Genomic DNA, 14,021 nt, shown 5'->3' with positions numbered 1-14,021 from the left:
ACACAAAGCAGCCCTTATGCTGGGGAAAAAAATGGCCAATGGGCACTATGTGCATGGGTCAGACTACCAACACTTGTTCTGAAATGTTTTAATCTTCTCCATAGCCATTTGATTTGCAGTTGGCATTAACAATGTGTTTTGTACTTCCTCTTTGATAAAATTCGAGCATTAAACACACCTACACTTAGAGCCAACAGATACATTTAATTCAAATCAAATAGGTGGAATTGATTTCATACATTTCTTAAGAAACTCAAAATTAGTTATTTTAATAAAAATAAAAGACTCCCGGGTCACAAAATAACAATGAAACCCTGACATAGTAAGATTTCAAATGCTGCCTTCTCTAATTAGAGACCAAATGCCATGTTTTATTTCTTTGCTAAGCAGAATATATTTCTATATTTGTAGGTAGATCTGTATCCAGTCTGTGTTTAGTGGCGTGAAAAATATATTAAATACATAACAGATATTAAAGGAGGGTATTTTCGTTTTGCCAAGTGTTCTGATGCAAGCCCAAAGAGTGTTTTGTGCTGAAATAAACTATAAAATCCCAATTTACTGATTGAGATATAGGCTCTGTGTATTCCTACATCATCATGTAGCTTCACTTTTCCTGACATCCCTGCTATACATTACAGTAACCTCCAGGTTAAAAAATGACTACAACAGCAATGTTGCCAGTTTCAGTTAATCTCTGAAGAGTGTTGTGCAATTAAAAAAAAGGTAATTAAATCTATAAATCTTCTTCATGCTGTAGTGTTGTAAATACATTCAGAGTTAGAAATTTACTAAGACCATGCAGTATTTGTACAAATTTCAGTCATCGTGCATTGTCTCAAAGGAAACAGATTTAGCAGAATTAAGAAAAAAAGGTGCAGGAACTGAATTTACACGGAGATGAATTAGGGAATCTATTTTAGTGAGAGAAAAAGTTCAGCAAAATACAAACATGTTATATCAGGAGATCACTTAACACATGAGCTTAATTTTAAGTGCATGAGATGTCCCAGAGCTAAGCATGTGATTAAAAGATTCAATTCAGAATCCCATCCCTATTCAGCACAGGACTTAGACATGTGCTTAACTTGAAACACATCTTTAAATCCCATTGCACTCAAAGGGATTAAAGCATGTGCTTATAGCTAGGCACCTACTGAAGTCCTGGGATGAATTTAAGTATGTACTTGAGTAGGTTGCCAGGTCAGGGATGGAGTATCAGCATTTTTAATTAGTTTACTGAGTAACATCTACTCTATCTTATAGTATTCTGGAATCCCTCAGTAGATCAATGGTACTGTTGCTCTTTACAGAGCACGGTGTATGTGCTGATGACTTCTTTGATGACTGCTGAGTCCGATGTGTGAGTGACACTCCCATCCACAGGTAGGGCACATCCATGCACTAGCAATGATCTGAATCTGAGCAGCAGATTCTTTCCTCCTCTGTCCCTGGTCATCACAAAAGCTTGATCCAGTCCACCTCAGAATGCCTTGCTCCATCTACAAGCTGACTCTAGCAAACAGAGCAGCATTCTGCATTCCTTTTCGAATCATCCGCAGATACGAAGTGATCTTTGCATGCATCTCAAAATCTATGCAGCACTCCGTCTCTCTTTCTAGTCACTTTGTGAGCTTCAGAGTACAGCACACTCTTTGGGATCCAGTAATCCAGCATTAACTTGACACGTCCAAGCTTCCTGAGTCTTTTCTTACAAATCAATGTTCCCATGAATGACATACCACCATGATTTAACACTTTCACATTTGTCACCCTGTCTTGCCATCTTATTCAAAGAATTTTATGCAAGCATCTATATCAAAGCTGTTTAGTCTTACGGCATATTTGTCATCAGTCATAAATACAGATTTTCACTTTAGTTGACAATTTGTTATTGTTCTAGGCTCTTGTCTTGCAAAAGATCAAAGTTCTTGGATGCTTTGCTGATTCTACTAGTGAGCTCAGCATCAAGATCTACATTGCTGGTAACAGTAGTGTCAAAGTAGCAAAACTGGTAAATAACATTCAGATGAATAACATCGAAGGTGATATCTGGAACTCGTTCTGAAGAGCTTTGGTGTATGATAGCCTTCTACAAGCTTAGTGCTAGCCCAAAGATTTTGCATGAATCAGAGAACTTGGTAATAAGATGTTGTAGGGCATAAACATTGTGAGCCACAAACCTCCATCATGTCTAGTGCTAAGATAGACACCCTCTTGAGCGTCACAGAATGCATGTGGAAGCAGGAAAGAAAAGTAAATATTAAACAACGTAGAAGCTCATATTCAACCCTGCTTCACTCCATTATTGATGTTAAACGAGTCAGACTTTTGGTTTTCATACATTAAAGTTGCCTTCATGCCACTGTGTAAGGATTTCATTATATAAGCTTCGTCAGAACACTCTGAAGCCCTAACCAACTAACCATGTCAAAGGCTTTTGTTAAATCTATAAAAGCCCTGTACAGTGGAATGCGCTTCTCTCTGAACTTTTCTTGCAGTTGTCTTACAGAGACGACCATGTCTATGGTGGACCTTCCCAAACTGAAGCCACACTGGCTCTCAGGAGAGATTCTCTCAGCTAAAGTTTGAAGTCTAGGTAAAAGAATACAGCTTAAGATTTTCCCCACAATGTTAAGAAGAGATATACCTCTGTGGTTATTACAATAACTTCTGGCTCCTTTAATTTTATAGAGTTGGATGAAGCGAGCATCCTTAAAATCTTGCAGAACAGTTTCTTCCTTCCAATAGAGTAGCAGTACCTTGTGCAATCTTTGCAGCAAGTATTTGTTTGCACATTTATAGATTTCAGCAGGTAAACAAGTCAGATCCTGAAGCTTTGTGGCTGGGAATCTTTTTGATGTTTTGTTCAAGTTCCTCTAGAGTAGATTTGGCATCCAGCAAAGTCATAACTTCAAAGCCAGGCACTTCCGCTAACACACGTTGGTCTACTACAGACTCCCTTGAGTATATCATTCCATGGTGCTCAATCCACCTCTCCAGTTGCTTCCCTTTATCAGCTAAGCTATTGCCGTCCAGATCTTTCAGCGGAGCTGTCTTGCTCTTTATCGGACAAATGGACTTTCTAATGCCCTCATATAACCATCTACTGTCACCTGCATCAGCCGCCTGTTGGATGCCGTCATAGAGACCCAGCCAAAATTCTTGAGCACACCTCCTAGAAACTATTTCAACAACCTTACGAGCTTCTTTTGTGTTGTTGAGTGAATCAGTAGTAGGAGCAGACTTTTGCAGGTGATCTTTTCCTCTCATCGAGTGGCAGCAGTATCTCCAAGTGGTCTACAAACCACCAGACTTTTTTTAGTATTCTTTCCAAAGCTCTTGATTGCCACATTGTACATATTTGTCTTCAGGACTTTCTATGCATCTGAGGCAGTTTCAGTAGATACTCTGTTGGAAAACCTCTCTTTGGAACACTAAGTCAAACCCATATCAATAAAACTTGCTATTTTCACCTTGACATAGTGTAAGTGGTGTGGCCCCTATTATTTAGCCAGAGGTATCATACTGATGTAATGTAGATTGCTTTACTGGTCATAGGGAAATCCCAAGGAAGAGGAAGTGGCTGTGTGTGTGTGTCTGCATGCCGAGGCTTAGGTCGTGGTGGGATTGAAAGCAAAAGAATCAGTACAGAGGATGTGTGCAGGTTACAGGCTACACAGAATTAGTCCCTGTGGGAGGGAGAGAGCGGGAACAGGCCCTGGGCTGCAGTGGAGAGAGGGAAGAATCATGGACCAGCATGTGTTTGAATTAAGAGAGCCACGGCAGCACAGAATCCCCACTGACCCTCTTCTCTCAACATGAGCAAGTTACGGGGACAACCAATAAGCAACCGGTCATGGCTGATGAGCAGGGTAACTCACTGTTCTGCTTCTAGCTCTGTAGAGCATGAGAAAGGAGGAGCTAGAGACAGAACAAAGCAGAGAGAGTCACTCCCCTGAACAAACGAAAGAAGATGGGGCACACAAAAACAAAAGAGGAGTTTATGGGGAAAGAGGGAGAAAATATCCAGAGCTGGGGAAAGGGAACTTAAATTTAAATGGTCACAGATTCACTGAACAGCGTAGCAAGGGATTTCACTGGACAAGAGGGCCCCTTCGGGGATCATAAAGCAGCAAGGAGAGGACAGCACCCGAGGCCTGGGAGTTCCATGAAAAGGAACGCTGAACTGAGAAGGTCCTGCTCCCAACCAGATCCTATCAGAACGAGAATGGAAAAGCAGAGCAGCTAGGCTGATAAGTAATTGTCTCAGAGGAACGCAGAGGGGGAAAAAGGTTCATTCAATCCGCTAGTCATTCATCATTGTATGGCCTGATTTTCAAAGGTGCTGAGCACCCTCAGCTCCCACTGAAGTGAGTGTGTGGTGCAGCTGCACAGCATCTTTTGAAAATCAAGATGTTCATGATTCCGGCCATGATTCTTTATATGGCTCTGCGTAGATGGAGCCCTGTGCCCATGTGGAGCTTACTACAGAATAGTGGGCTAGGCAAACAACTGCTCGATGCGCTCTCTCTCTATTTTTTTTAAATACAGGCTGTCTGATTAGGAGCTGTAGCACAGATCACTGTGATTCCCTCAGTGTATTGGGAAAAGAAACATGGTAAACCACACTAATTCTTCTCTTTGAACTTGGAATCATTCTGCAAAGGCCTGATCTACAGCTGATGTACACTGGTGTATCTCCATTGAATTCAGGATGAGTAGGAAGGATAGTCTCGTTTGCTGAGCAATAGACTGGGACTTGGGAGACCTGGGTCCTATTCCTGGCTCAGCAAATCACTCTATCTAGCCAGTTCTTCAGTTTCCTTTCTGTAAAGTAGGGCTAATACTTCCCCACCTCCCAGGGTCTTGATAAAATCCACTATTTACTGTGGCCTGTTCTGGGGCCATGTTAGTACCTAGATACACAACTGAAAATCTTGCTCCTTGTATTTTAAATTTCCAGAAGTCATGGCACCACATAGCATTATGATTAATGAATCTCATAAACTAGATTCTCCATAACAGTTAAGATATCTGCCTGTCTAAATATATTTTAACATAACTCACTGCACTCAGGATTTCATACATCAGTTATAAAATTTTATATGAGCTAAAATTGCTTTTTATTGATAACATATGCGATTAAATGACAGATGAAGAATAGTAAGTCCATCACTGTATATTTCTCAATATTTATAGCTCTCCAGTTATTTCCAAAAGCAAAGCAAAAACTTTACGCAACCTGTTTTCCCACAGGTCTTGGAAAGATGAAGTCCATCCCCCATATATTTACCAACACCAGCTCATACGTTAACTCCTAGTATGCTGGTTCTTCATCACACCTTTCTCACTACATTTCCATAACACATCACACTAATCAGCGAAATGTAAGGATGTGCTCAGCTCAGCTGATGTTATGATGCATACACCAGCTTTTGGCAACATTTTATAATTAGTAGCATATTAGTTTTATTATATTTTCTTTTGTATCTATAGTAATAAATATCAAAGGGCTGTTCTCTGATTAATTAAAAGTCTCAGGGCCAGATCCTCAGCTGTATAAATTGGTGTGACCCATTGCTCATTTATACCAGCTCAGGATCTGGCTCATAGGCCAATTCTGCTAAAAATGCAATTCTGAGTGAAGATAGTGAGATAGATCTCGTCAGGGACAGAACCAGACCAGTACATTTAAAAAACAAATTCTGTTAACTGTATTTCAGTTTATACTTCAGATTATTACCACGGAATTTTTAAAATCTAATTTACTTTTTACCAGCCATGCTGCTTGCTTTTTTACATCTCATGCAGCTTGCACAATGAAAATCAGTTAGCCCCAAACACCAGCACAAGTTGTTGTGCTTTGGTTTCAATCTGAAGAAGAATGTGATAGATAAGTATGCTGTAGTCACAACTTTTTTTCTTTTTTCTTTTTTAAGACAGTGTATTTGGGTTTCATAATGCACATAGGTTTGGAAAAAATCAAAATAGATATGGGTACAAATCTTACAGCCTGAACTCATCTAGGCAGGCACTCAAGTGGAATAAAGCCAAACTCTGCTCTCAGTTACACCAGTGTAAATCCAGACCCATCTCCACTAACTTCAGCGAAATTATTCCCGATTTATACTGACATAGCAGGATTTAATTTAGCCAGTAATAAGTAATTGGAATTCTCTTGTAAACTGGCACTGAAATTCACTTAAACGTACCCTGGGTAGGATCAGCTTCCCTAAGCCACACATGGAAGAGACACTCCACAGAGAGACACGCCCCCTTCTGTGGCACATCCTCCGTCCCCACCCAAACCCTAATCTAAGGTTCACGTCGGCAAGGGGGTGAAGACCAGGCAACTCGGGGGCAGTAGTGTGTAGGCCGGTGAGGGGCCAGAGAGGATGCACATCACAAAATTCCCTCTTCCCCACCACATAATTTAGGCACACGAGAACCATGGCAGAGGGACACCTTGGTAGCACAGCTACTTTGTAGCTGCACTGACAGGTGGCTGGAAGGCTGGAGCCAACGTGGAGGCACAGGGCCTACACGCAGATGGACCTGGCCTTGCTCAATCCCTGAAAATTCACCAGAAGCCCACTGCCTAATCAACTGGGAGAGGAATGTGTATGCCAAATTCTTTCCTCCACTACAGAAAAGGGGAGTAAGGCTGCATCATGGAAATCCCCCCCTTCTCCCCACATGCAGCCCATCCCATGGATGATCCATCCCAATATCAATTGTCCTTAAAGGCCAGGAGCAAATGGACTCCTACAGGGCAATGTCCTGAAGTAACCCAGTTTTTACTCTGGCAAAGCTCCCATTGTTTACGATAAGAGTTTGCCAAATTAAAGACTGAGTCAATACTGATTAATGACATCAGGACTGGCCTGCAAGAAATACTGTCAGGCTTCAACTGGAAAGCACTACAGGGACCAGTTATTCCCTCAAATACATCTACGCAACTACCAGGAAAGCTAGAGCCAGCGCTAGGCCTAAACAGACTAAGCAATTCCTTAGGCCCCCAAGCAGCTCAAGGGGCACCCTTATTTGCTTTTTATTATGTGTTTTGTGTGGGGAATCCCAACAAGATTCCAGTTTAGGGCCCCCAATGGACTAGCACCACCTCCGAGGAAAGCCTAAGACTGTTGTGGGTGGATATCAGAGGACAGAATTGGGTTTAAACACTCCTGCATGAGAAATAGTTAATGCAAACTATGAGGAATAAGGTTTATTTCAATGCACTTAGAGATATCTTTCACGTAGGGTTACCTCCTTTTATTGTTTAGATTAGCAGAGTGAGCCATCGTGAGAGCCTGGGTTTCAGCCATGTCCTTTGCTTGCACTATATTATCTGGTGAAGGTTTTGCTTCTCTTTCTTGGGGCTGTCCACACACTTTGTCAACCTGTAACAAAGAAGGAGGAGAAAAAACAAATGTAATTGTGTTGTTTGAAGTAAAAAGCAGACTAAATAGCACAGAAGCAAGTTTGTCCCTTTTGGCTCACGTTGCGTATGAGGGAATCTCTGCACCACATCACAAGAGGCTGTCTGGGGCAGGCTGTCCGGGGCAGATGGATCCTTGTTTTCTTGGGATCAAACCCCTGCACTAGAGTGTTAATGTCAACAGGCATGACATAGATGATTGCTACCGACAATTTACCAGCTACTAGGACATCATGCAGTGTCCCAACTGTGCCACACCTGGAGATGGACTCCAAGAGTGAGCCTCAATCCCCTTTTCGTACATCACAATTTCACTTCACTTGGTGACCAACCTGAAGTGCAATGTGTGTGGACAGCGGGCATAAGAAAGCTGCCTAGCAGGAACTACACATTGGTGTGGGGCCTTTCTATAGGACAGGGGCTGAAGAAAGTGTTTCCACACCCACTTGTCTTTACCTGGCAATCTGGCCAGAAGTTATAAGGTGTATGGAGTAAGGTGGATCTCTGGCCTGTATCTGGATGCTCAGACCCTTATTTGGAGGGTGAACAGGCTAGTTACAGAAGCTTTTCTAGCCTGAATCAGGAGGGCGGATGGGGTAAAATTGGGGTCTTCAGACCTTATTGGGCTTTAAAATTTAAGGTGCAAAATTATGTTGGCTCTAGTCTGTAGCAGAAGGATGTGTGGAGGGTGGGTTGTGCCTCTGGCCTGTATGAGATCATAAGAAGTAGGATGTTGGTGTCTGTGTTCAGAACTGCTGGTTGAACTGGGGGAGGATTGAGCATCTAGTCCATACACAGATGTCGTTTACCAGTCAAGACACGGGATGTAGGTGGGTCTAGCAATGCCTGTGGCCCATAAAGAAAATGCAACTGGCATAGGGTGAGATACAGGGGTCAGAGTTAAGGGTGGTAATGAACCTTCACTGAATTTCCTGACTTTTAAACATTTTGTTTCTTTTAACTGCTGCACAGCGTTCTGTTAACATAATTTTTAAGGGCGCTATTTCTAATAGTAACTCAGTCTTAACTAAGGTTTGTCTGGGATTTATGGACAAATTTCCAAATCTGGGTACCTAAAGTTAGACACCTAAATCCACATTTAGAGACTTAAGTAAAGGCAGCCTTACTTTTAGTGAGCCCTCACAGCTGCCACAGGTTCTCAGTTCAGTGCCTAGGCTCTATTGGGCACTCGAGTTTCAAAGTTTTAGTCTGCATATATTTTTTGGTCCCTAAATTATTCCCTCCTAATTAAAATAGCCAACATCTGAATTTCACGCAAATTAAACTGCTTATTGTGAACTAGCTTCTTCCAGGAAGGAGGACTGTGTTGGAATTGGAAGCTATCACTTTAAGAGTGTGGAAGGGGAAGCAGGGGCAGATACCAGTCCTGCTTGCAAAGTGTGGTGCATGCAAGCAGAGTCAGTTTGAAGAGAGCCAATTAAAGCAAGATGGGGTGACTTGTGTCTCTCTGCCTTAGGGAGCAGCCTGTTTTTGTCCTCTGTTTGGGGTTCTTGTGCAATATTGTTCTGATTTCTAAGAAAAAAAGCAGTATTACATTGTAGCCTTCCAGCAAGAATATTTCTGTTTTTAACTAACTTATCTGTGTATATGCTGTGAACACAACACCAGTGTATGCTGGGGGTGTCACAGGAGGACTGAACAAGTAGGAATCAGCAGAAGAAAATCTCTGTTGATAAAATTCAGTGCATGTTTCCATAAGCAAAATGGAATCACTCAGCTCCCAGGCAGACCCATAAACATTCACCTCTGCTCTTTTTTCAGCAGCCCTCCCCAGGAGGATTTTCCAAGGGGAGGGGAAAGTGAAGTTGGTGTTAACTCCTTGTGTACTGGGGTCCAGGTACTGCCCCTGCATGTTAGCACACTAATACCCTTCAATACTGTAGTACAGATAACTATTAATAATAGGGCAACAGTCCTCATTTTATAAGGTGAAAATTATCATCATTCAATATTTATTTCTACATTAAAAACTTTAAAAATACATCAAAAGCAATACAAAAAAATCCATCATCCAGCATAGTATTTAATTTGATATTGGGAGCCACTGCCTCTGTCTCCTTGCTTATGCCATTTGAGTATTTGGATTCTTGCTGTACTGTGCATTCTACTGCACTTATAAAAACCCTACTGAGCCATGTCTTTCTTTCTGCCACTTGCTGAGCATTCCTGAACATGGATGACTTCAAATATTCTCTCTTTCATCTCTTCACTCCAGTGAGCTATGTCTCTCTCTCTCCTCAGCACAGGTGCAGTACAGATAAATCCACCTCCGTTTACTCACTCCAGGAAAGTTACTCCTACGTAAGCCAAAGGGACACTTTCAATTGAGAAGTAGGCACACTGTAGATATTGAAAATGAACACTTGGGAGGCCACATGCAAGATGCTGACCAACAGTGCTAGGAATACGAGTTACTGCCTATTCCAGTGTAACGTATCGCAGTGAATTTATATTATGGCAATCTGATTTAAATGCATTGGATTAATCCTAACATTTCACACGGTAGCGGGAGGTGGAGCCATGCACCCGGCTCAGCAGTGGCATATGCTTTGGTCTCACCGCACGAGGGGCATATCTTTAAATACGCTCAAGGCAGAGCTTTGTGAATGAAATATTTTATTTCAGTCTCTTCCAAACCTTTGAGAGCACATAAGAACATAAGAATGGCCATACTGGGTCAGACCAAAGGTCCATCCAGCCCAGTATCCTGTCTACTGACAGTGGCCAATGCCAGGTGCCCCAGAGGGCGTGAACCTAACAGGTAATGATCAAGTGATCTCTCTCCTGCCATCCATCTCCACCCTCTGACAAACAGAGGCTAGGGACACCATTCCCTACCCATCCTAGCCATTAATGGACTTAACCTCCATGAATTTATCCAGTTCTCTTTTAAACCCTGTTATAGTCCTAGCCTTCACAACCTCCCCAGGCAAGGAGTTCCAGAGGTTGACTGTGCGCTGTGTGAAGAAGAACTTCCTTTTATTTGTTTTAAACCTGCTGCCCATTAATTTCATTTGGTGGCCCCTACTTCTTATATTATGGGAACAAGTAAATAACTTTTCCTTATTCACTTTGTCCACACCACCCATGATTAAAACCACATAATTGAAAACATAAACCAAAAATCCCATTTAAACCTATAGGAGACTGGGCAGATGGGTGTAAAAGCAGCTGAGTCACATTCTGGCAAAGTGTTTCTTGCATCCTTTGCTCTGCACCTCATATGTCTCACACATTGCAATATTCCAACATCCCAGTACAAGCTACTGCAAACACCTCTCTAATTATACTACATCAGAAGAGCTAGGAGCCACTGGCTTTAAAAATTAGACCTTCCAAATCAAGTCTCTGATGTGGATTAGTTTTAAGGCACTTCTTAACTAATGAGCAGAATTCATGGGAAAACTGAAATTTTTCCCCTGTGAAATTTCAGTTGAAAAAAAAATCTTTCTTTGAGGTTTTCTGTAAAAAGTATTATTGGCACGCGAAACCTTAAATTAAAGTGAATAAATGAAGACTCAGCACACCACTTCTAAAAGGTTGCCGACCCCTGCTCTAACTCTAAGATAACAAGTGTAAATAAAAAACCATTAAAAAAAATTTAAAAATTTAAACATTAAAAAAAATTTAAAAACAGACATATTCAGGTTTTAGGATACCTGAAATTTACTGCTAGAGATGATTTTTTCTGTTAAAGAGGCTAAAAAAGTTGAGAGCTTAATTCTCTGTTGTCAGTTTCACAACACACAACATTATTGCCAAACTCAATTTATAAAATATCATGAGATTGGCTTAAAAATTAGATTCTAAAACAAATAAAAAATCTTTATATTTGCTTTCTGGTTTTTAAGACTTTAGGTTTCATAATTTCAGGCTCTTCTCTTCCACTATGAGGGCTAGAAACATGGAGGGGATTGGGAGAGCTTGTATGCTTAAAAAAACCCCAAACCCACTAATTACCTGACTCTAGGAGCAGGATCTTTAAAGAAAACATCAAATTTTGTGGGATGGGATAAAATCGCAAGAGTTGGCAACACTTACAATAAAAATCAATCATCAGTAAGGCTGGAGAATAAAGCAAGTTTGGGATTTTGCACAACTAATTTTTCAGTTACCTCAGATATTTCTAAAATAATCCCATAATCAACACAGACTATTAACAACCTAATCTTTCAAATTTGCTTCTTTAAATTTCCAGGCCTCAGCATTAAGCCAGCCAAACTTCGGTTACTAATAGATGAAAGGTTATGTCTCTTTATCACCTATGATAGTGCTAAGCCGTTCCTATTGTCTCATTTTAATAATAATAAAAATAAAAACCGAACCCTATTTTCTAAAGGTGAAGAACTACATTGAGAAGCTGGTATTCCTGATAAGCTGTTGCCACCTGAATATCAATAATGTTTTATGATGCCATGTATTTTTCTTGGGCTTTTTGCTTTAAATGCCAAGGACTGTTAAATCCTAGTTTCTCTGATAAATGTTAGCTAAATTTTGATCTAAGTGTCTCTCTTGCGTTTTCTTTTGTGGATTTTCCTTAGCACAGAAACATACACTCATGTACATGAAGGATTACTTGACCCCTGCCATTTGTCCTTTATAAGAGTGATTATTTACAATTATTGCAAAGGCTTAACAAAAATAAATTGAAAAAAAATGTCATTCAAAATCCTTTGAACTCTCTCAGCTTGAGCAACCTTAAAAATTTAGGTCATATTTAATATACTTAATATAATCAAACAAGGAGAAAATGTCATGCCATTCTAGACTTGGAGGGAATATTATTTCCCTAAATCAGGAGACCTTTTCCCCATTTCAGAACACAATGTTCTCTGATTCTACAGAGGGAAGGTTTGAAATTTTAAAATACGAGATTGTCATGTGGTTAGTACTGGAGTTACTATTAAAGCCCTTGTGTCCCTTCAAACAACTTTCTGCCTTTATCTGTAGCCACGCAGCCCCAGCGAAATCAAGTCCAGCACCTACCCTGACAAACTTCAAAACTTCCAGGGGGTTACCCAGGTGTAAACAAGAGCAGTTTTGTCTAGTATGGCCACATGGGTAAACTAAGGGTAGAGTTACTCTTTTCACATTGGGCTCCTCGGAGGTCATAGAATCATAGAAGATTAGGGTTGGAAGAGACCTCAGGAGGTCATCTAGTCCAGTGGTTATCAAACTAGAGCCGCTGCTTGTTCAGGGAAAGCCCCTGGTGGGCCGGACCGGTTTGTTTACCTGCCACGTCCGCAGGTTTGGCCGATCGTGGCTCCCACTGACCGCGGTTCGCCGCTCCAGGCCAATAGGGGCTGTGGGAAGTGGCACGGGCCGAAGGATGTGCTGGCCACCATTTCTGCAGCCCCCACTGGCTTGGAGCGGTGAACCATGGCCAGTGGGAGCCGCGATCGGCCGAACCTGCGGACGCGGCCAGTAAACAAACCGGCTCGGCCTGCCAGGGGCTTTCCCTGAACAAGCGGCAGCCCTAGTTTGAGAACCACTGACCTAGTCCAAACACCTGCTCAAAGCAGGACCAGCACCAACTAAATCATCCCAGCCAAGGCTTTGTCAAGCCTTAAAAACCTCTAAGGATGGAGATTCCACCACCTCTTCCCAAGCTGACTCAGAGGTTATTGATTGGCTCAAGACCCTCAGTTGTTTTTTTCCACCTAAACATTGCCTTGCTTGTCTTGCCCACACCCAATCACTATATCTATTTCTCTCTCTGCTACTCCGATGGTGCCTGACACAGAATCCTAAACTTGTCTCAGAAACAACAGCGAGTGCCCCACCCCACATGTGCTAACAATTCATAAAGACATTCAGCTTTATCTGAATTGCAGGTTAAAATATTATTCTCCCTTCAAAAGTGATGTGTGAGATCCATTTTGACTTTAGGTAAGCTAGAGCCAAATCCTGCAAGCCTTTACTCATTATGACTTCTCAGGAACAGGACATTGTGGACAGCTCAGCTAATGAAAACCACCGCTCAATATGAAGCGGAGATAAAAAAAATGTAAGAAGCAAACGAAATGTAGGGTGGATAAGGAATGGGATAGAAAATAATATTGAAAATTACAATGGTTTATATAAATTATTGGTATGCCCTCACCAGGAATACTGTAATCGGCTCTGATCCCACTAGCCAAGATTTGCAAATATGAGTCATGATTTTGAGTACTTCAATTTTTTTCAAGCTGAATTTGAGGCACTTTAAAACAGCTTGAGTTTCACAGGGTGGTTGCTCAGAACTCTCTGAAAATCAGAGCCTTTTAGAGCATCTAGGTTGGGGAACCAAAAAATTGAGGACTAGTTTTAATTAAGGATATAGGCAAAAACAGAGGGGATTTCTGAAATGAGTGACAAAAGATATTAGAGGTACAAAAAAAGACTTCCAGATAAAGAGAGATTGAAAATATTGCAGCTGTTTAGTCTACAGAGAAGATGAATAGGAGGAGACAGATGAGCCAGTGCTTTTCTCCTAATACAAGAACAGGAAGACATGCAATGAAACTGAAAGTAACATTTAAAACTTATAAAACAAAATGTATTTTTATGCAGTAATAAT

General features: G+C 41.2%; 1 protein-coding gene across 3 annotated transcripts in view; it reads right to left on the bottom strand.

The window, feature by feature from the left end:
• LOC141994034 (glypican-5-like) overlaps window positions 1-14,021 on the bottom strand; it is a 596,673-nt gene that overhangs the window by 361,798 nt on the left and 220,854 nt on the right. For all 3 annotated transcript variants that reach the window (XM_074963988.1, XM_074963987.1, XM_074963989.1), the window contains exon 4: window positions 7,270-7,403. In XM_074963988.1, the coding sequence (XP_074820089.1) occupies window positions 7,270-7,403 (134 nt within the window). The remainder of the gene's footprint in view (window positions 1-7,269; window positions 7,404-14,021) is intronic.

Source organism: Natator depressus, chromosome 9, assembly GCF_965152275.1.
Source record: "Natator depressus isolate rNatDep1 chromosome 9, rNatDep2.hap1, whole genome shotgun sequence".
Classification (NCBI taxonomy): Eukaryota; Metazoa; Chordata; order Testudines; family Cheloniidae; genus Natator; species Natator depressus.
Note: the sequence above shows the minus strand (reverse complement) of the source record. Positions and strands in the feature narration are given on the sequence as shown.